Source organism: Myotis lucifugus, unplaced genomic scaffold, assembly GCF_000147115.1.
Source record: "Myotis lucifugus unplaced genomic scaffold, Myoluc2.0 scaffold_493, whole genome shotgun sequence".
NCBI classification, from domain to species: domain Eukaryota; kingdom Metazoa; phylum Chordata; class Mammalia; order Chiroptera; family Vespertilionidae; genus Myotis; species Myotis lucifugus.
Window position 1 is genome coordinate 141,036 of NW_005871541.1, and position 23,440 is coordinate 164,475.

General features: G+C 53.7%; 1 protein-coding gene across 1 annotated transcript in view; it reads right to left on the reverse strand.

Moving 5' to 3' along the window:
• Positions 1-1,125: 1,125 nt before the first annotated feature.
• POU2F2 (POU class 2 homeobox 2) overlaps positions 1,126-23,440 on the reverse strand; it is a 34,925-nt gene continuing 12,610 nt past the window's right edge. The window contains 12 exon segments of the mRNA XM_023744869.1: positions 1,126-1,739; positions 1,991-2,064; positions 2,187-2,388; positions 3,657-3,723; positions 5,049-5,225; positions 5,302-5,376; positions 5,378-5,451; positions 5,534-5,675; positions 5,853-5,966; positions 7,932-8,023; positions 8,108-8,213; positions 21,709-21,825. Coding sequence (XP_023600637.1) covers positions 1,396-1,739; positions 1,991-2,064; positions 2,187-2,388; positions 3,657-3,723; positions 5,049-5,225; positions 5,302-5,376; positions 5,378-5,451; positions 5,534-5,675; positions 5,853-5,966; positions 7,932-8,023; positions 8,108-8,213; positions 21,709-21,825 — 1,584 coding nt within the window. The 3' untranslated portion in view covers positions 1,126-1,395.

The following is a 23,440-nucleotide window of genomic DNA, read 5'->3' on the forward strand; positions in this document are numbered from 1 at the left end:
TGGCTCCCAGCGGTGTCTCCTCTGTCTGTCGACGTGGAGATGTGTCCGGGGCTGAGCAAACACAGGGTCCAGCCAAGACTAGAGGGAGGTCTCATAGGAGCAGTGGCTACCACAGTGCCCTCTCAGATGGGGACCACAGGTCATGGCACTGTCCCCGCCACACGGACCCTGATGGGGATGCCATCTCGAGGAACCCCACCACTGGGGTGAGTGCGTGTCTGCATGTATCAGGGAGAGGAAGAGGCATCTGCCAGTATCAGAGGGGCACGGGGGAGTGGGGGGGAGTGAAGTGAGTTCTCTTTTTGGTTTCTGGTCAATGTCAAAGAACGTGAAGGATTCCACGGATAGGCACTGGAATATGAATTTTTTTTTCAGGGAAACTGACAGACAAGGATGGAAAGAAAGACAACTTGGATGCCCTCACCTCATTCCCTCTTGCCTGGAACTTCCACCTCCCCATAGGCCAGGGAGGGGGGAGGTCCCAGAGCACAGGAGGGTGACCCGGTGAGGGGGGACATGTGAGAGCTAGAACTTAGCAAAAATGGCCTAGCCCACCCTTCAAAGGGAAAAGGGGGAGGTACAGGGGTGAAAAGTCATCCCAGGCCTTCCCCTGCACTCTCCACTGGCAGGGGGAGGGAGGAGGTTAAAGCGAGACCCCCTGCCTGGGTGGGGAGAGCTGGGGGAGGGGAAAGGACGCATGGTGGGGACACATTCTGTTGAACACAACGCTAAAAATTCTGTACATCCTTTGGATGAAGCTACTGAATATTTGGTGTAAGGTTGTTCAGGCCCTTTCTCTGTCACCTTTTGGAAAAGAACATTTGGTGATGGTGCTGAGCCCCACCCCTCTGGCCCAGGCTGTGCCGTCTTCACTGGCCCAGGGCTGGGGGCTGGGGCTAGGAGGCTGGCACGTTCTCTTTTTCCTTCTTTGGCCCCCTGCTGGGGAGGCAAGGTTGCAGGTTGGCCCCACAGCCAGGGGCTCAGGGTGAGGTCCGCCCTCAGGCTTCTAGGCCCCTGACTGGGGTTCTTATTTGGTGTCCTAGCTGTGAGGATGAGCACACTGAGGTCTGGCTTGCAACTGGTTTTTGGTTTGTTTGTTTGGGGGGGGGGGGGCGGGGGGGTTGGTCTGTTTTTGGTTTTTGTTTGTTTTTCACCTCTGGTTCCTTTGGGGCAGCTGGTTTCTGTTGTGATTATTTTTGGTTTTCTTTTTTGTTGGTTTCTCTTCTTTCTTTCTTTTTTTTTTTTTTTTTTGGTTGTTTGATTTTTTTGGTCTTTTCTCCCTTATCACTCCTGCTCCAAGGACCTCCTACACTCCCATCGTTGGCCTCCTCGCTGTCTTCTAGACGGGGACCGAAGTGGGGGTCAGAGGAGTAGGAGGGGAGGCATGGTGGGCCCTCACTCGGGCTTGGACCCTGCCTCCGGCCCCCCTGGGCCTCCAGGGGTCTGTGCTGTGGCCTCACTGCAAGTGGAGGAGGAGGACGAGGAGGAGGAGGAAGAGGAGGAGGAGGAGGAGGAGAGACCCGGAGACTTGCTGGAGATGGAGGCTGCCACAGCTGCAGCGGCTGCAGAGACCAGGCCCACGCCAGGCGGGGCGCTGAGCAGGGGCAGCCCAGCGTGGTTCAAGAAGAGCGGTGAGGTCACCAGGCCAGGGCTCCCCGGGGCCGCACCAGCTGCCCCCAGCACCAGGTTCCCGCTGCCGTCAAGGCTGGTAAGGGGCAGGGTTCCACCAGAGGCCAGGGCTGGCAGGGAGAGAGAGAGGCTGGGCTGGGGGCACCTTCCAGCATCCTGCCCACAGTGCCCCCTGTCTTCCCATCAGCCCCAATGACCCCCATGAGCAGCCCTCACACCTTCCCCAAAGGTGAGATGGGTATGAAGAGGTGAGCAATGCAGTGAGCAGGGGCAGATGGCATGGCTGGAGCAGCAATGGAGGGGCTCAAGGCCCGTGAGGGCAGGGCTGGTGACCATGGGAGTGACATGAGGCAGCACGCACCTTGGATAGTAGCCAAAGGGTTGTTGCTCATGAGGGCTGGACTCAGCCCGGAGCTCAACCCCACCATTGTGCTTCTGCAAGAGGCAAAGCAGAGGCATTAGCAGGGGCGGTGCCGGCAGAACTGGGGCTCGGCTCCCCACCCAGGAAGCAGCAGCGACCCTGCTTCTCCCCACAGTCTCCCCAACTGCCCACTTACCCCGCGCTGGGGTTCAGGCCCGACAAGCCGATAGCCGAGTGGCTGCCTTGAGGGCTGGGATTTGTGCTGTTGGTGGTGGCCGGGGGTGGGGGAGTGACAGAAGGAATGGAATTGAGGGGGGGCGCAGCCCCGCCCCCGCCCCCACCCCCTCCGGCTGTCCGGCTGGGGTGGAGCGTCCCCACAGCTGAGGATAAGGTAGTAACTGCCAGAGAGAGACAGAGAGAGGGAGACTTCAGCTTCTGCTGGTCCTCCACCCAGGAGGCTGGGTCGCCTCCTGCCTGCCTCCTCCAGCCTCAGTCTCCCAGCATCTCCTCAATCTGTGCCGACTCAGGCCTCCTGCCCTCTCTTCCCAGGGCCATTTCTTCGTGCCTCTGCCATGGTGACAGCAATCACAGTCATCGAAGTAAGAGCAGCTGTCACTCACTGAGCCCAAGCCCAGTACCCTGCCCTGAACCTCATCCCAAGGCTCCTTTTATACAGATAAGATCTGGGGGCTCCCAGAAGCCCTAAGGATCCCTCTAGGAGCCAGGCATGCATGAGGGGTGCAGCTGGGCACCAGCTTTCAGCTCAGGAATTGGCAGGTTGAGAGGGCTCCAAGCCCACTCAGGCCAGACAGCCAGGGCAGCAACTCCTGGCTCTGTCGTGTCTCACCTGTGCCCTTGAGTAAGCACCTTCACCTCTCTGGCCTTCAGTTCTCTCATCAGGAAAATGGGATGACAAAGTGGGTGTGAGGATTAAATGAGTCAATATTCTCTATAAAGCATTTAGAACAGTTCCAGGCACACCCTTACTACTTTTATAAACCTCCACTTGTTATTTTTTAACTTGGAAAGGGGCAATATGGTGGGTTTTTAAAAATGGTACTCTTATGTATATGACGCTGTGTCCTAGGAAAGGAGGGCTTTGTACAAAAGAGTGTGTGTGGCCCGGCTGGTGTGGCTCAGTGGTTGAGCGTCGACCCATGAATCAGAAGGTCATGGTTCAATTCCCAGTCTGGGTACATGCCCGGGTTGCAGGCTTGATCCCCAGTAGGGGGTGTGCAGGAGGCAGTCTATCAGTGATTCTCTCTCATCATTAATGTTTCTAGTTCTCTCTCCTTCCTCCTTCTTCTCAAAAGTAAAAAAAAAAAAAGTGTGTGTGTGTGACATTTGTATGTATATATGCATGTATTATACATTCGCAATAATCTTATAAAAACTGAGGCCCAGAGAGGTAAAGTCACTTCTGGAGCTCGAACAGTTTATAAATGCCAGGAACAGAACCCAAGTACATCACCTTTCAGCAATCCCATGCTTTTCTCTGGCCAGGAGGGGGAAGTCTGCCCTCTCCCATCTGTCCTCTCTGCCCCCTCATCCCCAGGCTCAGCCTGGAGGCCCATGGACACCCTGAGCCACTTGCAACCCTTGGGCTCAGGCCTGCATTGTGTTCTTCCCCCCCAGCCCACCCCTACCATCTTCTGCCCTCCCTGACCTGTTGTGCTCAGACTGCTGGAAGCTTGGGACATCGGCAAGGTCCCAGCACTCCCTTGGGGTGTGACCTGGGGAGAGAGAAGAGAAGGCATGGTCAGGCCACTGTCTTCCACCAATCCCTGTGGTGTTCCTGTGGGTGTGACCCCTCCTCCTCTGCCCCCAGGATGGTGAAGGGCTCTGGGTACAACGCTCTATTGGTATTGTGCCAGGTGTTTTCCACTTTCTCCACTTGTACCCGAGGTGATCCCGAGCCACCAGCAGGAGCAAGTAATTCCCAGCCTGTGTCTGTGTGGTTGTGAACCTGTGTGGGGAGGTGCCTAATGCAGTTGCAAGTCTGAAGTGGGGGATGACAGCGGGGTTGAGGGTGCGTGTCTCTGCATCAGAGTCAAATGGCTTGATTTTCTGGGAACATCCCCCAGTCTCCTTGGCTTCCCTGCCTCGTCTCATCCTTCCATCAGCCCTAGGAGCCTCACTTTAAATGTGACCCTGTCTCTCCTTAGCACTGCACTGCCCAAGTTCAAGTTCAAGCTCCTCAGCATATAACTTGGGTGTCTGGCTCCTACCTCCTCCTACCCTCCCCTACTCATTCAATACATTCCAGCTCCACACACTAAATGTACTAGAGTTCCTCCAATTGGGCTTGACAGTCTGGCTTCCAGGTCTTTGTGTAGCCTAGTCCCTTTGCCTGTCCTTCACGTGGCTGGCTCTCTCTTGTCCTTTATGACTAGCTCCGATGGTCCGTCTTTCCTCCACTTCATGGGGGGAGGTGCTCCTCGGCCCCTTGCTCCTCTCTGTAGTGTCACAGCCCTTTCCACACTAGATGGAACAAAGGGATGTCCTAATGCAGTGATGGCGAACCTTTTGAGCTCGGCGTGTCAGCATTTTGAAAAACCCTAACTTAACTCTGGTGCTGTGTCACATATAGAAATTTTTTGATATTTGCAACCATAGTAAAACAAAGATTTATATTTTTGATATTTATTTTATATATTTAAATGCCATTTAACAAAGAAAAATCAACCAAAAAAATGAGTTCGCGTGTCACCTCTGACACGCGTGTCATAGGTTCGCCATCACTGTCCTAATGTGTCTGATCCCGAGCGGGCCTGTGTGCACACCCAGGGCTGTAATGTCCGGCCTGTGTCTGTGTGGTTGTGAACCTGTGTGGGGAGGTGCCTGCATCTCCTACCTGGTCTCTATCCCTGTGTGACAACGTCCTGTGATAACTGTCTGGCAATGTTGGTATGTGCGGGTGCTTGTGTCCCCCACATAAGACCACAGTTCCCTGGAAACTGTCCCTGTGTGACAGTGCTCCCCCCATGGGATGCTCCACACAGGTGCCTGCTGCGGGGCAAGGAGGTGGCAGACTCTGTGCCCCCCAGGGCTCTGGTACCAGATGGGGGCTGTAGCTGGCCGGCTTCCCGGGGCTGGGCAGCATGGGGGCCGCGCTGCAGGGGTTGATGCGTTTCTCCTTCTGGCGCCGGTTGCAGAACCAGACGCGGATCACTTCCTTCTCCATGTGCAGCTGCTCCGCGATCAGCAGGATCTCCTCTGAGGTAGGCTTCTGGTTCTGCGGGCAGAGGGCTCATTAGCCCGGGCCCCTCTCCCACCCGCCCGCCCTCGGCGCCGCCAGGACCGGGCCTCACCGCTAGAAAACTCTTCTCTAAGGCGAAGCGGACGTTTGTCTCGATGCTGGTCCTCTTCTTGCGTCTCCGGCCTGGGAAGCCCATCGAAACCCAGGCTGGGGCTGCTCAGCTGGTTGGGGCTGGGCAGGCTGGAGTCCACGGACATAGTCTCTGTGCCGGAGAGACGGGGGCATGAGGGGGGTGCCTCCCTCCGGCCCTGCGCCTGCCGCCCACCTGGGAGCCCCGGTCCCACCTGCGTCGTTGAGCCACTTCTCCAGGAGGGGCTTGAGTTTGCACATGTTCTTGAAGCTCAGGTTGAGGGCCTCGAAGCGGGAGATAGTCGTCTGGCTGAAGTCGTTGCCGTAGAGCTTGCCCATGGCCAGGCCCACGTCACCCTGGGCCGTCGGGATGCGGGATGCGGGACGGTCAGAGCCGGCCCCTGGTACTGGGCTCGCCCTGCCCACCGGCTGGCCACGCCCTCACCCCGCCCTGGAGGGCGCGTCCTCGCCGCGCTCCGGGGGTCCGCCCGCCCCTCACCCCAACGCCCGCCGCCCGTTCGGGTGGCCCCAGACCTGCGTGAAGCCCAGCTTGATGCGGCGTTGCTTGAAGGTGCGGGCGAACTGCTCCAGCTCCTCCAGGTCACTGGGCTCCTCGGGGTGGGAGGGTGGCTCCAAGCATTTGGGGGGCTGCGGGTGCGAGAGGTGCGGGTCGGGCAGCGTGGGGCGGGTCACGGCCTGGTGGGGTGGGCAGGTGGGCGGGATGCAGGACGGAGGACCAGGATGGGGCTCAGCAATGGCTGCGCAGTCCTCCCTCCCTCCCTGCCTTCCAGCTTCTGCCCGCAGGTCCCCTCCACCGGCCCCACACTGGGCTGTCAGTTCCCTCAGGGTGACACCTCTCGCTGCTGGAACTCTGCCGATTCCCTCCCAGCTGCAAACTCCCGGAGGAGCAGGCGGGTTCTTGCGCCTAGGGCTCTTTCCCGGGAGCTGGGGGCCATGATTCAATCTCCTCTCTCACAGGGAGTCAGGGGCTCTGCTGCGGAATTGCTGGGGGACTCAGTTTCCCCTCCGCAGGATGGGACAATCACAGCTGCTCTGCCCACCGCATGGGCTTGTTGGGAAAACTTGGTTAAAAAATGGTATTTCCCTAAACACAAAAGATCTGAAGCAGGCGGTGGGTGCAGGGAAGTTGGTCACACAGGTCCCTGATCCATTATCCAAAACCCTGGGGCCAGATCTGTTTTGGAATTCAGGAATTTCTCGATTTTAGAAAGCCTACATGGAGCATATATCTTAGGTGATGTGACGCCACCCATCAGGGTCCAGGCATCACCCCCGTAATCGGACACATTAACATTCTCAGCAAAGCCCGAATCGCACAGGAGGGATAAAGCAAAGTCACTCCTCGCCTTGGGTCAGGTCAAGACAGGTTTTGCAGCCAAATGACTTCGGCGCCCACATTACAAGACAACTTGACTTTCCGAGCATTTCTGGATTTCACAGTTGCACTAGGCCCTCTATTAGTCCCTAAACTTTTAGGGTTTTCTAAATAGTTCATATAATTCTTTGAAAGGACTGTTACAAAAATGGGTAGAAGGGAATTTTGAAATCTGTAACGGATTGTGAACAATTTGTTATGCAAGTCTAGAACCCAGGCAGCAAACCAAGAAAGGCCATGGGGACCAGGCAGGGGGAGGCCGAGGCGGCCTGGAGAGCTCGCTCCCTGTTTGAGGGGACCCCTGCTCCGGCCAGTGACCAGCAGCCAACTGCCACCAAGCCACATGGACACAGATCAGTTCTGCCAGAACTTCCGGTTTGTCCAGAGAAGCTGGGAATCTGGCATTTACTGGGAATTTTCTTGTCAGCTAATTCAATTTTTAAAATATGGTGTGGGCCAAAGAACACATATCTGTGAGCCCCCGGTTTTCAGTGTCTGATCTGGAAGGTGGGTGTGAATTAGTACCCAGCAGACCCTTCTTCAGAGAACCTTCCATTTGGAGTCCTGGAAGAGACCCAAGGCATTTGAACCCAAAAACTTTCAAACCTCCCAAGTTTCCCGTGTTTGTGCACATGTGCGTTCAGGGGTAGTGGGGTCGGATCGAATCTTCCATTGACTTCTCAAAGGAGTCCATGTGCCTGAAGGGCTAAGAGCCACTGATTTGGTTGACTCCCCTCATTCCACGATTTTTAACCTTTTTCATCTCATGGCACACATAAACTAATTACTAAAATTCTGCAGTACACCAAAAAATATATTTTTACCCATCTGACAAAAAAATAGGTATAATTTTGATTCATTCACACTAGATGGCTATTGTTATGTTGGCTGTTGTCATTTTTTAATTTGACAATCTAAGGGGAAAGAGGCCAGTGCCCCTGACTAAATAGTCAAGTATTGCACGTTTTAAAAATTCTTGCAGCGCACCGGTTGAAAATCACTGCTACAGAGGGAGATCCAGACAGCGAGAGTGACTTGCTTAAGGCTCCACAGCAAATTAGTGGTAGAACACTGCTGGGTTCCCCATCTCCCAGCTCCTGACCTGGCCCCTGTGGCTGGGGAGTGGGCCAAATGGAGAAGAGACCCTCACCCCCACCTTACCCTCCCTCCCGCCGGTCCACTGCTGGTCCAGTCTGGCACACTCGGTGGACACTCACCTGCGTGGGCAGCCCGGCCCGGGGCTGGGAGGTCAGAAGAGCTCCCTGGGTTTGCTGAGGTAGCTGGAATAGATTTGGCGTCGGTAGCAGGCCTGGGGAGACAAGCCGGACACACAGGGTGAGGGGGAGGGGAGTCCTGTGTGGGCAGTGGGGAGGCCACCAGGCTGGGGCCTTACCTGGCTGACTCTGCTGGGCCTGCGGCAGCAGGAACTGAGCAGGGGGCTGGAGGTGATGACCCGGCACAAGCACCAGCTGCTGGAGCTGGAGAAGCTGCTGTATGTCCTGGTGGGAGGGGGTGGACAGAAAGACGGCCTGAGTCCCCCTGCCTCACCTGAGCCCCGAGGGATGCTGCACAGGGTGGCCTGGCCCCTGGCAGTGAGGATGGAGCACAGGCATCGCTGAGCTAAGAGCACCCGGGAGGTTTGTCCCAGGCTTCTGGAGTGTCCTACCTGGGCCGTCCCAGGAGGGCCCACTCTTTATTTATCTTTTCTTTCTTGATTAAATATTTACCTTGTCTCACATGCCCATGGAACAAATAGAATTGTTTAAAAATGTAAATCACACCAAGGCCTTTTAAAGCACTCCCAAGACAAACGGTATCATGTCCGGAATAAACTTTAAAATATTCCAGCACATAGTGGGCGAGGAGACTATGTGACCACTTTGGGAAACTCTTTGGCACTGTCATGGGAACTGTGTTTCCCCCAAAAAGGGTATGTTGGAATCCCCACCCAGACCCCCAGAGTGTGACCTTACTTAGAGATAGGTCTTTGCAGATGACCCAGTTAAAATGAGGTCACTAGGGTGGGCCCTAATCCACTGTGACTAGTTTCCATATGAAAAGGGGGAAATTGGATGCAGAGACAGACATGTGCAGAAGGGGGCCAATGTGAAGTCACAGGGAGAAGATGGCCATTACAAGCCAGGGAGAGAGGCCTGGGACAGACCCTTCCCGCCCAGCCCCCAGAAGGCACCAGCCCTGCCAACACCTTGATTTCGGACTTGTAGCCTCCAGAACTGTAAGAGAATACATTTCTGTTGTGTAAGACACCCAACCTGTGGTTCTTCATTATGGACACTCTAGCAAATGAATACAGGCACTATTTCTAAAGCCGACTGCATGCCTGGGTATAAGCCACCACAAGTGCCTACACGTGTTCACCAAAAGAGGAGCTAGAATGCTCATGGCAGAACCATTTGAAGTAGCCCACACCGGAAGACAGCCCAGGTGCCCGGAAGACGCGTGGATGGGGTACATAAACTGACTCGTGGAATGCTACAGCGGCGAGAATGAGCAGTCTGCCACCTACAGGGACACACAGCGGCATAAACTTCCCAAGTGTAGTGATACATGCAAGAAGCTGGTCAGAGGAGAGAACATCCTGTTTGATTCCTTTTATGCTCCATTTGCCTGTTAGACGTTGGGAGGCAGAGACTAGAAGGAACCCCAGGGAGCTGCCATCATCAGTTTCTAGATCTGGGTGCTAGTTAGATGGACGTGCTCAGTGAGTGAGTGCCACTGAGCTGTATGTTTATGGTCTGTGCACTTTTTGGTATTTGTTAAACTTCAATGAAAAGAGTGAAGCAAGGAAAGAGGGAAAGGAAAAAAAAAATCTAGCCTCTCCACCAAAAAAGATTGGCAAGATATTGGTAGCTATTGAGCTGGGTGAAGATGTATGTGGTTCCTTATCTCTTCTCTCTGCTTTTAGGTTTGGACATTTCCAAAAGGAAAAGCAAATCCCCTCACACACAAATGGTCCAATGGATTCTTGCAGCCCACACCACCACCACTGAGTTCCTCCCCTGGCCTCTAAGGTTCTTTCTCCTCAGGCCTGTGCTAGTTTTCCTGACCTTAGCTCCTACCACAGGGCCTTTACACGTGCTCTCCCCTCAGTCAGGCAGTTCTGGCTCCTACACTCAGTCACTCAGGTCCCAACACAAAATTATCTCTTCAGAGAGGCCCTCCTTGGCCACTTAATCTAAACCAGCCCAGCACTACACCTTCCTTGGTCACCTCCACTTCACCTCTCTCATAAGACTTATCATTATCTCAAGACTGGGGTCCTGGTGCACGGATTCGTGCACATTGAAAGGAAATTAATTAGAAGAAATATTTTAATATCACTATTCTCCCTTTCTCTATAATAGAAGTGTCAACCAAATTCACGATCCACAATGACAGATCGAAACACACACGTGCTATTGGCGCTAGTGAGAGCTTTATATGTATCACACATGTGTGAGTCAACTTAGCCTTTTATAGATATAGAATAAACTTGCTTAATTAGACCTGCTTTCTGATGTAGCTAAACTTTTTCCAGCCCAGTGACGCACCCCAACTTCTCTTCCAGGTAATTGTCAGCAACACAGCAATAAATATCAACATGAAGCAGATTATTATTGTAGATCACACAGGGAGAACAAAGAGTAAAATATTTAACTGCAGCAGTGTTTGACTATATTCTGCACAGTGAGAAAACCTGAAGTCATTTTCAAGGTCCACCATTTCTTCTTACTTCAGGTCAAGTTTCTAAACTTTCTAAATCTTCGTTTTCTGGCTAATGAAAAGAAATAGGATTCTACCGAGTCTCCTATCTACCTACTCCAGGACTTCTGTGAGGATCAAATGAGATGAGGCATGTGAAAAAGCTTTATAGACATTTGGTTAAAGTGTAAATGTTTCCACCTGGCTATAAAGCAAGTCATGTTCCTGGGCTGAAGAAACTCCAAGGAGGCTAGTCGCTAGGGAGAGGAAGCCAGGTGTTGCTACGTGACATCATTACCCGGCACCCACAGTGACCCTGTCTGGGCTGGGCTGGGCTGTGGGCCGCATATTGTGCCATGGGGTCTTGGCAGCACTGGCTGCGATTTGGTGAAGTATCGCTCTGGGGTGGTGGTGGGGCCTGTGTCCCACTTGGAGGAAGCTGAGTGTTGGTTTGTTGGCTCCAGGTCCGTGGTGCTGTTTTGTTTTTGTTTTTTTAATGGCCAGTGAGCGTCATGGCAGCTCCTGCGTGGAGTGTCTGACCTCTGGTGGTCAGTGCGCATCATAGCTACTGGTCGGATGTACACTTAACCTTTTACATATATAGACATTTCTCCTGTTTACTCCCTCATGGTGCATCTTCCTCACTGGTACACCATCCCAGGAGAGCGTGACCTTGACTGTTTTGGTCACCGCTGTAATCTCAGTACCTCAAACAGCACCTGGCGCCCAGTAGGTGCTCCACATTTATTTGTTAAGACTGAAGTTTCATAATTTACTTAGTGACTTTTATGTATAGTTGCAAGTTACAGGGTGGGACAAAAGTAGGTTTACAGTTGTGAGTATGCCAGAGTTTACTCTTGTATTATTATTTACTAATCATTGTATTATTTTCCATACACACAACTGTAGACCTACTTTTCCCCACCCTGTATATTACTTACAGTTACAATATTTTTTCCCTCTGAGAAACTGGGGGGATGACACATACCCTCGATTCCTCCCAACTTAATGTCTCAGGAAGTGAACCACTGGGGGGAAATAAAAGGAACTCGAAGCTAAGTGCTTATTTCTCTAATATATGAACAGCGATTCAAAATCAATAAGAAAAAAACCTAATGACCCAGCAGTAATCCGGCCAACAGACAGGTCTGGTGACTGCCCAGCAAAGCAAATACAAACAGCTCTGAATGAAAAGACATTCCAATTCACTCCCAAGAAGATAAACACAGCCACAGCCGCACTGGGGTACTCTTTTTACCTATCAGATCAGCAGAGATAACAGTGCCTGATATGCTCTGTTAGGGTGTGAGGGCAACACTTGCACACCGACACCACTGGAGAGAGGTAATTTGGCAATGTCTATCAAAATTACAAATGCATATACCTTAAAAAATATTTAATCCTCACCTGAGGACGTTTTTATTGATTTTAGAGAGAAAGAAAGGGAGAGGGAGAAACATCAATGTGAGAGAGAAGCATAAATCAGCTGCCTCCTGCAACCTGGGTATGTGCCCTGACAGGGAATGGAACCCAGGACCTTTTGCTATATGGGACAACGCTCCAACCAACTGAGCTACACTGGCCAGGAGACAATTGCACATACCCTATTTTTGGTTAATTCTTACCTGAGGAAATTTTTTCCACTAATGTTTAGAGAGAGTGGAAGGGATGGCGGGAGAGGGAAAGAGAAAGAAACATCAGTGTGAAAGAGACACATCGATTGGTTGCCTCCTGTAGGTGCCCTGACCAGGGACGAGGATCAAACCTATCTACAACCCAGGTGTGTGCCCTTGACTGGGAATTGAACCCATGACCCTTTAGTGCATGGGCCAATGCTCTAACCACTGAGCACACCATCCAGGGCCACACTCAAACTTGGGCACAATGATGTCTCTAGAAGGATATTCCCAGTAACAAGTGGCGTTTTAGCAAAAGAGTGGGAACAAGCTGAGCGTGCAGCAGTAGGGGACAAATGAGTCCATCAGGGTGGAGCTTTACAATGAAATATTATGCTGCCATGAAAAATAACGAGGATGCCCTTTGTGCCCTGAAATGAAACCATCTCCAAGCTGTCCGGTTGAGTAGGAAGCTCAAGAGGCAGAACAGTGGGTACTGTGTGCTACTGTCTATGTTTTTAAAAAAGCATATCTAGGTATCTGCTTGGGTATGCATGGATTAGATCTAGAAAACTATACCAGAAACTGGCAACACCATAAACCCTCTGTACCTCCTGAACATTTAGTTAGTCCAAATAAAGACATACATATTGAACAGTCACTTCTGCCCAGCATCTCTGCTTTTCCAGCCATTTGTCTTGTCACATTACAAGGTTCCTGTCCACCTGCCACGGCCTCTATTTCCTCCACGTGCTTTGGAAAGTGGACGAGTTTCCGGATGCTCCGACCTTTCACCTTTCTCACTCCTGCTGCTAATCATCCAAGACCATAGCTTAAGGGGTGTGGAGTCCTAACGCTCTATCCTTTGAAACTGTGTCTATTCTGACTTCCCTTTCTCGACCCCCATCTATAAACCTGCACGGCTGTCTCCCATCTGCATCGGCTGACCCTACATGTAAATGAGGGAAGCTGGGTTTCAGCCCCCCACCCCATTTACAATGGACACTTCCAAGACCCCATACCTAATTTTGGTCTCATAATTTTGTCTTCTTTTTCTCTAAAAGGTCCTGCAAATTATATAAGTGTCACACCCCACAAAACTGTACCCACCCTGCTCCACTAGGCATTTCTCACAATGCATTGCATTTGCTTACATATACTCTTCCTCTGCCAGAATGAAACTCCAGGAGCAGAGGCGTTGCATTCTCTTGCAGCCCTAAAACCTAACAGGGCCTGGTAAGCCCCCATTAAATGCCCACTGAATTGAATCAAATAAGAATAGGAATAAAGTCTTATTACTAGTATTTTCCGATTCCCTATAACCCGTAGCTTATTGATTAAAATATTTAACTTCTGTCTTTCCCAAGCTTGACACTCAATGAAAACCCCCCTTTCTCTCCAAAAGCCTGAAAGAGTGGTGTGTACAGATTTCTTTCTGAATCAGCAGGAAGTGGAAAAGGATGGAGAAGATGAATCAAAATTTGCAGTGGGGTCTCACAGTGGAGTCCAAAGGAAGAACTTAACCACCGTTACTCAGATTTAAAGTGAAATAAATTATATTGAAGTACAGTCATCAAAAGCATTTTGAATTGTGCTAATTGTAATCTATGGGCTTCTTTAATTAGCACATTATTATTTAAGATCAAGCAAAGGTCTGATGACTACTGTCATCTCAAAGCCATAGTGAGTGAAAACAGTATTTTAAGAGATCTGCAACAACTGTACAGAATATGGAAACAGCTGTGCATTCCATTGGTGACAAAGCCCAAGTACTGTTGTGCCACTGTGGTCTGTTGCCTACATTCAAGATAGGAGGAAATACTAGGTTTTTGGTCAGAGGATAGCAAAAATCGAGACATAATTCCAAGTTCATGAACGCCTCCCCTCCCCCCCCCAAATTCTATCCACAGACCCCTTGAGGGGTGGTCTGTGGAATCCAGGTTCCTGTTCTAAAATATTAATCGAGCTAGAAAACCTCCTTTGGGTTTCATCACATTTGTAATAGAATCTAACTCCTTGTCGTGGCTCTGCATAAGCCAGCCCCCTGCTTGCCTCTCCTTCCTCACCTCCCTGACTTCCTCTCTCCCTAACTCTAATCCAGCCACACCGGTCTCCTTCCTGTTACTGAACCCAGAAAGAAGTCTCTGCCTCAGGGCCTTTGCACATGCTGCTGCTTTGTACCTTCCTTTCCTTCTTGGTCTGCACATGCCTGGCCCCTCCTCATCACTCAAGTCTCTATCAAATGCCTCCTCCTCAGGGAGACCTCCCTGGCCACCACTCTGATAAGGAGTCTTCCTTTCCCTCAGTCACTCTCCAGTCCATTACGTTCTGTTCTTTCCTTCATAGCAACTGTCAGCCTCCTGTCTGTCTCCCCAACTAGAGAGGGTGCCAGCTCCATGGGGGCACAGACTTGTCTGCCTTGTTCCCCATTGTATCCCCAGGTAGAAAGGTGCCTGGACATGGGGGATGTTCACTAAATGTTTGTTGACTAAAGGAATTAAAGAAGGAGAAAGAGAGATGATTCTGGGTGAACAGTGAGCTGATTCAGGACTGGGGTTGGCCAGTAGGTGGCCCCATTTCTCCACAATCCAGAGAGAGAATGCGATCCGAAGCCACTTGGGGGCGCATTACCATCGAGTCAGTTGGTAGGAAAGTTAAAGCTCAGAGATGCCCGTGGCGGGAAGGGTCCAAGCCAGAGATGTTTTGTGTATCATCTGCTCAGAACCTAACAAGGGAGAAAGACTAGCACAGAGGGCTAGCACACCCCATCAATGCCGAGAAGGGCAGAGGTCCTTCTTGCTCGTTGCGGTATTATGATCACCCTCAGCCCAGTGCAGGCACCTAATAGGCCATCAGTGAATTTTCAGCGAATGAATGAGGTAAAACTTAGGACTGGTGGTGTTTGGGGAAGACTGTGCTTTGCGGCAGCGGGGATCATGGCCACAGACTGGAGGCAAAAAGACCGAGACACATGGTTTGTATGACACATGGGTAGCCTGGAGGGTAACTGCTCATTTTCCCATCTGGCTTGGTGGGAGGAAGGAACTAGAGGAGGCCTGGGCCCAGAGCGGCTGCTGTACCCGGCCTGGGTGCAGCGCTTCACCTCCACGCACAGGGAAGGCACCCTCACCCCTCACTGGCCATCCCTCATCTGACAAATTATGACCAGTTCTAAGACGTGGACGGTGTCGAGTTAAGTCCAGAGTAGGAAGGACAGGAAGGGGCGGGCTCAGGAGGCTTCATAAATTATGTTGTGATGGATTGTGTTCTAAAAGAGTAGGAGCGTGTGTCAGTCTGCCCAGTGGTGGAAGGGGCTGCCTGGCAAGGCAGTGAGCACCGTCCCGGGGGCCACCTGGGTGAAACTGCACCCCACCTGCCAGAACAGTGCAGAGGGTAGACTAGAGGGGTGCCAGGGTCCCTTCCACTGAGAACCTTGGGCCCTCTTGCCTGCTTCCTTAAGTGTATAGGGCAGTGGTTCTCAACCTTGGCTGCACGTTAGAATCACTGGGAATCTTTTTAAAATCCTGATTACTGGGCCTCATCCTCCAGAAATTCTGTTTCTTTGTTACTAATGTTGTGGCCTCACCCCATAACAAAGAAACACAATTTCCGGAGGATGAGGCCCAGAAATTAGGATTTTTAAAAGATTCCCAGGTGATTCTAATGTGCAGCCAAGGTTGCGAACCACTGGTATAGGGCGACGATGCACGGTGTCCTGGGAAGACGGCTCTGGAGATACCCAGAAACCTGACTCTGTTCCTTACACACCTGGGACCGTGGGCACCTTCCCTCTTTAAGACCCAGCTTCCTCAGGTGACGCCTCAACAATTCTGACCTCAAGGGGCCGTGAAAGGAATTAAATGAGGCACCGTGTGTAGAATGTTTAGGCTGGTCCTTGTTCACTCATGTGGTCCTCCCTAAATGGCAGTCATCATCGCTGAGTCATTTCTCTCTCGGGGACTCAGTGTTCTCACCTACAGAATGGGGGTCATAATGTCTAACCCTCCACCTGCGAGTTAGACCTGAGGCCTGAGGAATATTATCCACGGAGCATTTTGGAAACCTCAACACAGTCCTCCAGCATGACCATTTGCTACCCCTGCACCCTCATGTCACCCCCTCATGTCACCCCACAAGCTCTTGAGGGCGGAAGCCCCATCTGGCTATCGATTCCACATAAATTATGTTGTGACGACTCACAACTTCCAGTCCCCACACAGACTCTCCACTGAGCTCCAGCCTCACATATCCGTCTGCCTATTGGGTGCCTCTCCCTGGATGGCTAAGACTCTTCACACCCTACCAGGTCCAAAGCGAAACTCCTGGTTCCCTGCCCCAGCCCTCCAAAACACCCGGTTCCCCCCATCTTGCCCATCTCAGAAAACCCCCTGACCACCACACAGATGCTGAAGCCAAAGTCCCAGGAGTCACCCTTGACCTATCCGAACCATAACCCCTGGCCACCCACCATCACCGCATCTCCCACCTGGATGCCTGCAAGGACTGGGCTCCTCGCTTCCACTCCCGTCCTCCACAGTCCATTCTCCCCGCAGCACTTGGAGAGAGCTTTTTCAAGGGTCAGTTGGGTCATGCCACTCACCTATTTAAAAAACCCCAATAGTTTCCCATCACACTGATCACTCATTTTGAATTTCTTGATCGGGCTGAGAAGGCCCTGAGACACCTGGTCCTGCCTGCCTCTCCATCACCTCTTATTTGTCTTCCACTCACTCTCTTTGCTCCAGCCATACCACCTTCCTCTGTGCCGGGAACAAGTCAGGCTGGTTTCTGCCTCAGGACCTTTGCACTTGCCATTGCCTTTTCCTAAGCTCTCCCCCTGGCTTCTTGGGGGCTGACTCATTCCGGCCTCGGCTCTCACAGGCCACCTTCGCAGTGAAACCTTTCCTGACTGCCCTATTAAAAGTGGCTTCCTTCCTCTACGGCACCACCCAGTTTCATTTTCTTCATTACACTTACTCTAAAACAGTCTCGTTTTGCTGGTTTGTTTACTTGTTTACTGTCTGTCTCCCCGCTAGAACATACGGTCCTCACGGGCAGCCACCTCTGCCTTGTTCACAGCTGTCCCTCTGGGCCGTGAGTGGGCACCTGGCATACACATGGTGCTCAGTGAGTGTGAGTTGAATGACTACCAGTAAATGACTGTGATTTTTTCCAGCCACTCCACTAGGAGAAGCTGTAAAAGTGGGAGGTGGGGTGGCGTGAACAGAGGTGCCTGTCTCTAGCGCGGGCTCTTCTGTGCACCAATGGCCCCTGCAGGCTGGCCCTGGCACAGGGAGCCCAGGAAGTGCCAGCGATTGGGACAGAACATCACAGCACAGAGAACCACTCAACAGGAAGGAAAGCCACGTGGATTGTGTGTTACACCCCTGCTGCCTCACGCTAAAGTGCCACAGCACATCCCGCCCCGGGAACTGTGGAGGGACCGGCACGCCTCGGCCCCGCTCCTGGGCCCCTGGGCCTGTGGGTGCACTGACAACACCCTCCAGGTGGGTGGTTTGGCTGGCCTGGCACCCGCTACCCGTTCTTCAAGCAATTGGACCCATCTCTTCCTTTTGGGGGCTTGCTCTGCCCCACTCTCAGGTCACACGGTCCAGGTTCGGCTAAGCCCGATCTCAGGAGTGGGGCCACAGACGCAAAGCTGGCCACTGGGTGTGCTATCTCCCTGGGCAGGTGGCTGCCAGTCTCAGTTCTGGCACCCATTTTGCCCGCCCCAGAATCAACAGGGAGACCTTCCTTGGGTGGGCCTGGCGTTGCAGGCTGGGCCTTTTCAGTGACATGAGCCAAATATTCCCTTTTCTTTTCAGCTGCCTGAGTGGCCCGGCTGATACCCCCTCCCAGCTCATCCTTCACTGTCTTCCAACTCTGGCTCCCACTCCCGGCCCCGAGCCCACCCTGCTCTCTTAGACCTCCCCATTCCCTCGGCCCAGAATCCCTTCCTTCAGCTCATCCACCTGGTAAACTCTATTCGCCCCACCTTGGTGCAGGGACCACCGCCACTGGCAGCGTCCCTGACTCCCGCACACAGAGGTGGCCACCTTTCTCTTCCCACCACACCCAGTAGGTTTCTCTGGGAAACCTTTATTCACTAGGCCCTGCCCGCCTAGAAGATTTTTGTCATGCTCTATTTGCCACGGTCATATTACAAAAATAGGGATTTTTTTTTCCACTCTTCAAGTACAAAATGATGTTTTAACAGTTCATGTAAATTTTCAATCAGTGCCTCTGCCTACCCCAGATGTTCTGAATGACTCCCCTGGGGAGCTGTCTGCTCTACTCGATTGAAAAGCTGCAGCAAAACATCCCTCATTGATTCAGCAAACACCCGTGCGGCCCCCTCGGTGGCAGGCATCGTGCCGAGCGCCTGACACACAAGTTATAAAAGTGTGTGGTAATCGTCCCTGTGTCTGTATAAGCTAGGAGAACGCAGGGAGGATCCTGCCCAGTGGTCTCACCGACACTGGAAGCTGGCCTTAGAGGGGACTTTCCCTTCGTACTTGTTATCCTTTTAAAGTGGTAGGGTCACGGGTGATTTGACTTTCCTAGTATTTTCATAACATTTCCTAGTGGTTCATCGGTGTGTCTGTTTCCCTACAAGATGGGAGCCCTCGGGGGCCAGGCTGGGTGTGAGTCACCCGGGGCCCGGCACTCGGGAGGCCGGAGATGTCTGTGACGTGATCACAGGACAGAGTTGAGTGGCATGGAACGTGGAATTGTGGGCATGAGACACAGGCTGGGAGAGGGGCCAGCCACGCGCGTGGACAGCCAGGGCAGGAGGAGCCCCGTCCTCGCCATAGCCCGGGCCCAGCGTGGTGCGGCAGACCAGGGAACAGAATACCCGTTTGTCTGTTGTGGAAAGAGGCCACGGGCGACAGAACTCCCAGAAAACGAACTTGGCCCAGCTTTGCACTAGCAGGAGATGACGGGAAAGTGAGAGCTGAAGGGAAGCGGGCGTGGGAGGAGCGAGAGGAAAGCGCTTGCAGCGTGGGTTCAGGAGGCCTTGAGAATCGGGCCTGGTGGGATGGCAGGTGACGGGTCAGCCCACTGCGGGGTTCACTGAGAGCCTGGGGGACGCGGTTCTAGGGGTGCATCAAAACAAGGGGTGTCTGCAGGAGGCTGCCCTGCCTTCCTTCCTCCTGTCATCTTTGTTCCTTCTGTCCTGGGACACAGCCTGGCGATCAGAAGGAGAGGCCTGGGCTGTGGACCCCCGAGGAGGAGGCAAGAGACAGGAAAGCAAACGCCACTGAAAACTTCCTGGAGGTGGGACCCCCGAGCTGGGGCTTGAAGGAGGACGAGGAGCTGTCCAGGGAAAGGGAGGAAGCTGACTTCCAGGTGGAAAGAAGGACAAGAGCAGGGACACCAAAAGTCAAGACCTAGTGCAGAGCCCTGAGCCTCCGGGTTGCTCTGTGAAGGGCCGTGTGTGCTCCAAGGAGATGGAACGCCTGCTGCTGGGGTGTCTGGAGGCCGGGGTGGGAGCGCAAGACACATGTCCCTTGAAGGACAGCCAAAAGCAGCAGCCCCAGATCCTGTGGTTAGAACCCTGGACCCCCGGGCCGCTCTGCCACTCATGCTCACGGTGTGACCTAGGGCAGGCACCTGGCTTTGCCCCTCGGAGCCTCGGCCGTGGTGATTTGTGGATTCAAGGCGGTCACATTAGCACGGTGCCTGGCACCAAGGCAGCACCGAACAGGCTCCGGTTATGGTCACCATGGCGAGCCCAGCATTGGGAGGCTACGTCTGGAAGAACCGTTATGGAGCCGTGGCCATGGATGGCTCTGTGGGTTCCTGGGGAACCAGGCCCAGAGGCAGGAGCTCTAAGGAGGCAGACACCAGCTCAGGGTGAAGGACAGTCTCAGATGGGCGTGCTGGTCAGCAGTGGAGAGGCTCACAGGAGGCACAACCCTGTCAAGGGAACGGCCTCATGGGCACTGGACAGTGCCCTGGCGCAGCAGCACCTGCCCGGGGTTCCGTGAAGGGCTGGGGAGAGAGAAAGCCGTCTGCAGAGCAGTCCTCGTGGGAAGCCTGGGGCTAAGGGACTCCCTGCTTTAAACTTCTCAGGACCTCCACCACCTGGGAACACGGGCCGGAGACTCAAATGCTTCCAGACACCAGGCATTAGCCCAGAAGGGCGACGTGCCGATGTGGTCGGACAGAGCAGGCCCAGCGGGAGGGGAGGTCTGCCCAGCTCCCACTCTGCTCCCACTGATGATCCTTAGGCAACTCTGTTGGCCACAGTCATGGGTTGAATTGTGTCCCCAAAAAAGATACGTTGGACGTCCTAACCCGTAGCCTATAAATATGACCTTCCTTGAAAACGGGGTCTGTGCAGATGTCGTCAAGTTAAAATGAGGTCATTGGGGTAGTCCCTCGTCTAATGATTGGTGTCCTTATAAGATGGGGGACTTTGGATACAGAGAGAGACACCCACAGAAAGAAGATGGTGGAGGGAGAGATTGGAGCAACCCGCCTACAAGACACCAAGGATTTCCGCAACCTTCCCCCCCACGCCGCCCCAAAGCTAGAAACAAAGAGCCATTCTCCCTGGAGCCCCCAGGGAGCGCAGCCTGCCGACACCTTGACTTGGGGCTTCTGGTCTAAGACAATACTTTATGTTGTTTGAAGCCACGGGTTTGGGAACTTTGTCATGTTGTCCTAGGAAAGCAACACAGCCCACAAATCCAAACAGGATTTGTCCGGAAGTCTCCAGAATGGGGAGAAAGGATGCAGGACTCCTAACTCAGAGATCACAAGCCCCTTTTCTGAAAGAGCAATTCATTCACCGGCCGAGCTGGGGATCCAATGGGAGGCCCTAGTTCTGATTCTCAGCCTTTGGATTTGCACCCACACAGGTACCGTCCATGGGTGCCTCCTGGCCTCCCTGCCAGCCTCCCAGACGGCTGGGACCCCCAGCCAGACGCATAGGAAGCGCTTAGCCGGGCCTTCCATCCTGTGGAGGACATGCCCTCTCTGAGCCTCGATGCCCTCTGAGAGACGGGGCAGCATCTGCCAAGGCTTCCTAGGGCTGCCGGGAACTGCCTGGAATGTGGTTGTTGGTGGGAACGAGGCCACAAGGCCCAGTCAGCCCCTGCACACCCCTGCGGGTCCTCCACTGGGGGACTGGGCTCCCGGGCTGCCCTTACCTGTGCTGTGAGCTGGATGGGCTGGGACAGGGTGAGCTGTGGGGTCCCAGGGGGCTGGCTGGCAGGCTGTGGTGGTGGCAGGTCGCCTCCCCCAGAGGAGGCTGGGGGCTGCGAGGTCGAGGAGGAGGCAGAGGAGGAGGAGGAAGAAGAGGAAGAGGAGGTGGAGGAGGCGGCAGCGGCAGCAGCAGCAGCATTGGACTGTTGCACGGCGGCGGCCAGGAGCTGGGCCTGCGCTTGCTGCAGGAGGAGCTGCTGCTGAGCTGGCATCAGCGCCGTGAGCTGTGGGGCCGGCGGGGCAGCGGGGGGGCACAGGAGGGCATGGGGAAGAGCAGAGAAGGCAGAGAGAGGTTAGTACCCGAGCCAAACAGGTGAGGGGGCAAGTCTTCCAGGAGGCAGAGGAGGGCAAGAGGCAGGCGGCAGAGAGTGGCCGTGGCCCTGGAGGGACACCCAGGCCACGGTCCCGTAACAGATGGAGGCGACTGGCCTGTGCCCCTGGCCCGTCCTCCCCGAGTACTTACCCCGGCGAGCTGGCTGCCCGTCAGCATGAGCTGGGCCTGGGGCAGATGTGGCTGAGCCGGCTGGGGGGGCGGGGGTGCTGCTGGGGCTGAGTCACCACTGGGGTCTTCAGCCTTGATCTGGGGGGGAGAGAGGCAGGGTCCGGGACCCCAGAATGTTAAGTGGAGGCCAGAGAGAATGCCCACCTGCGAACCAAAGAGAGGGCACGAGTGTGGCAACAGCAGCCTCCAGCCGTCACAGGAGGAATGGACGGGGGTAAGGAGGCCAGACCCTGCCCTGACCGGCTGGGTGCTCAGGCCACCACCCTCTGGCCTGTTTCCTCATCAGTCAGATGGGCTGCCACACCCCTGCACCCACACTCCCCACAGAGGAGGGCCACCTTTGAAGAGCACTTTTCCCCTCTTGGGAGCCAGTTTCCCTGTTTGTAAAATGAGAAATGATGCCAGGGGCCCTGGGATCTCAAATGAGGGGGTCTGGGTCCCACAGCCCTCATCTGCCTCAGACACAGGTGCATCTCTTATTTGCCCAGTGGAGTAAGATTTTATTGGAAGAAAGGGCCTAAGGGTAGTAAAAAATCAACCCCTCCCCACAGCTTTAGAACATGAGTCACAAATTCAAATGTGGACAGCACAAACGGGTGAGGTGGGCAGAGGATGATGGGTGGGCTGAAGGGATTGCCCGCCCATCCACCCACAGGGCAGGTCTGCCCACCTCCTACTCTGCTCCTGCCAGTGACAGATTTTAAAATCTAAAGCACAGCCCTAGCCTGTGTGGCTCAGTGGATAGAGTGTCGGCCTGTGGACTGAAGGGTCCCGGGTTTGATTCCGGTAAAGGGCACATGCCCAGGTTGCAGGCTCGATACCTAGTAGGGGGCGTGCAGGAGGCAGCCAATCAATGACTGTCTCTCATCATTGATGCTTCTGTTTCCCTCTCCCTCTCTCTCCCTCTCTAAAATCAATAAAAAAATATTTTTAAAAAATAATAAAATCTAAAGCAAGAACGCTGCCGGACAAGGAAAACACACCTGCAGCCCGAGGTGGCCCAGGCGCTGCCAGCTGGCAGCCTGCACTCCCAGGGCCCCGCAGCTCCTCCTCATTTCTCCGTAGGATGTGGAGGCACCTCACACCAAAAGCATAGGGCAGCCCTGGCCGGTTGCTCAGTGGTTAGAGCGTCGGCCCGCTCACTGAAGGGTCTCGGGTTTGATTCCCGGTCAAGGGCATGTACCTGGGTTGCAGGTTCAATACCCAGCCCCAGTTGGGGTGCCTGAGGGAGGCAACCAATTGATGTGTCTCTCTCACATTGGTGTTTCTCTCTCTCCCCCCTGCCCCTCCCTTCCACTCTCTCTAAAAATCAATGGAAAATGTGTCCTCGGGTGAGAATTAACAACAAAAAAAACACCTAGGGCAGACCAGCATAAAGCGGCCCTGGCCTCCTTCCTCTCCTACACAAACAGCCAGACAACGGTGGGCTCGCCTGGGGTGGGAGGTGGGGGAGGGTCAGTTGGTAAAGGACACATGGGGGTGGGAGGAGGCACGGCTTGATGAATCACATACTGCTGCCCAATGTCCCAGAAAAAAGGTCCGCAGGAAAGGGACACAGCAGCTTGACAGAGGCATGGCATCTGGAATGCAGACTGTGACTGACAGACAGAGAGCCTCCTCATGGAAAGCCAGGCCGCCAAATAATAGAGGGTGAGTGGCGAGCCCCAAGTACAAATGTCGGAAAGTTTTAGCG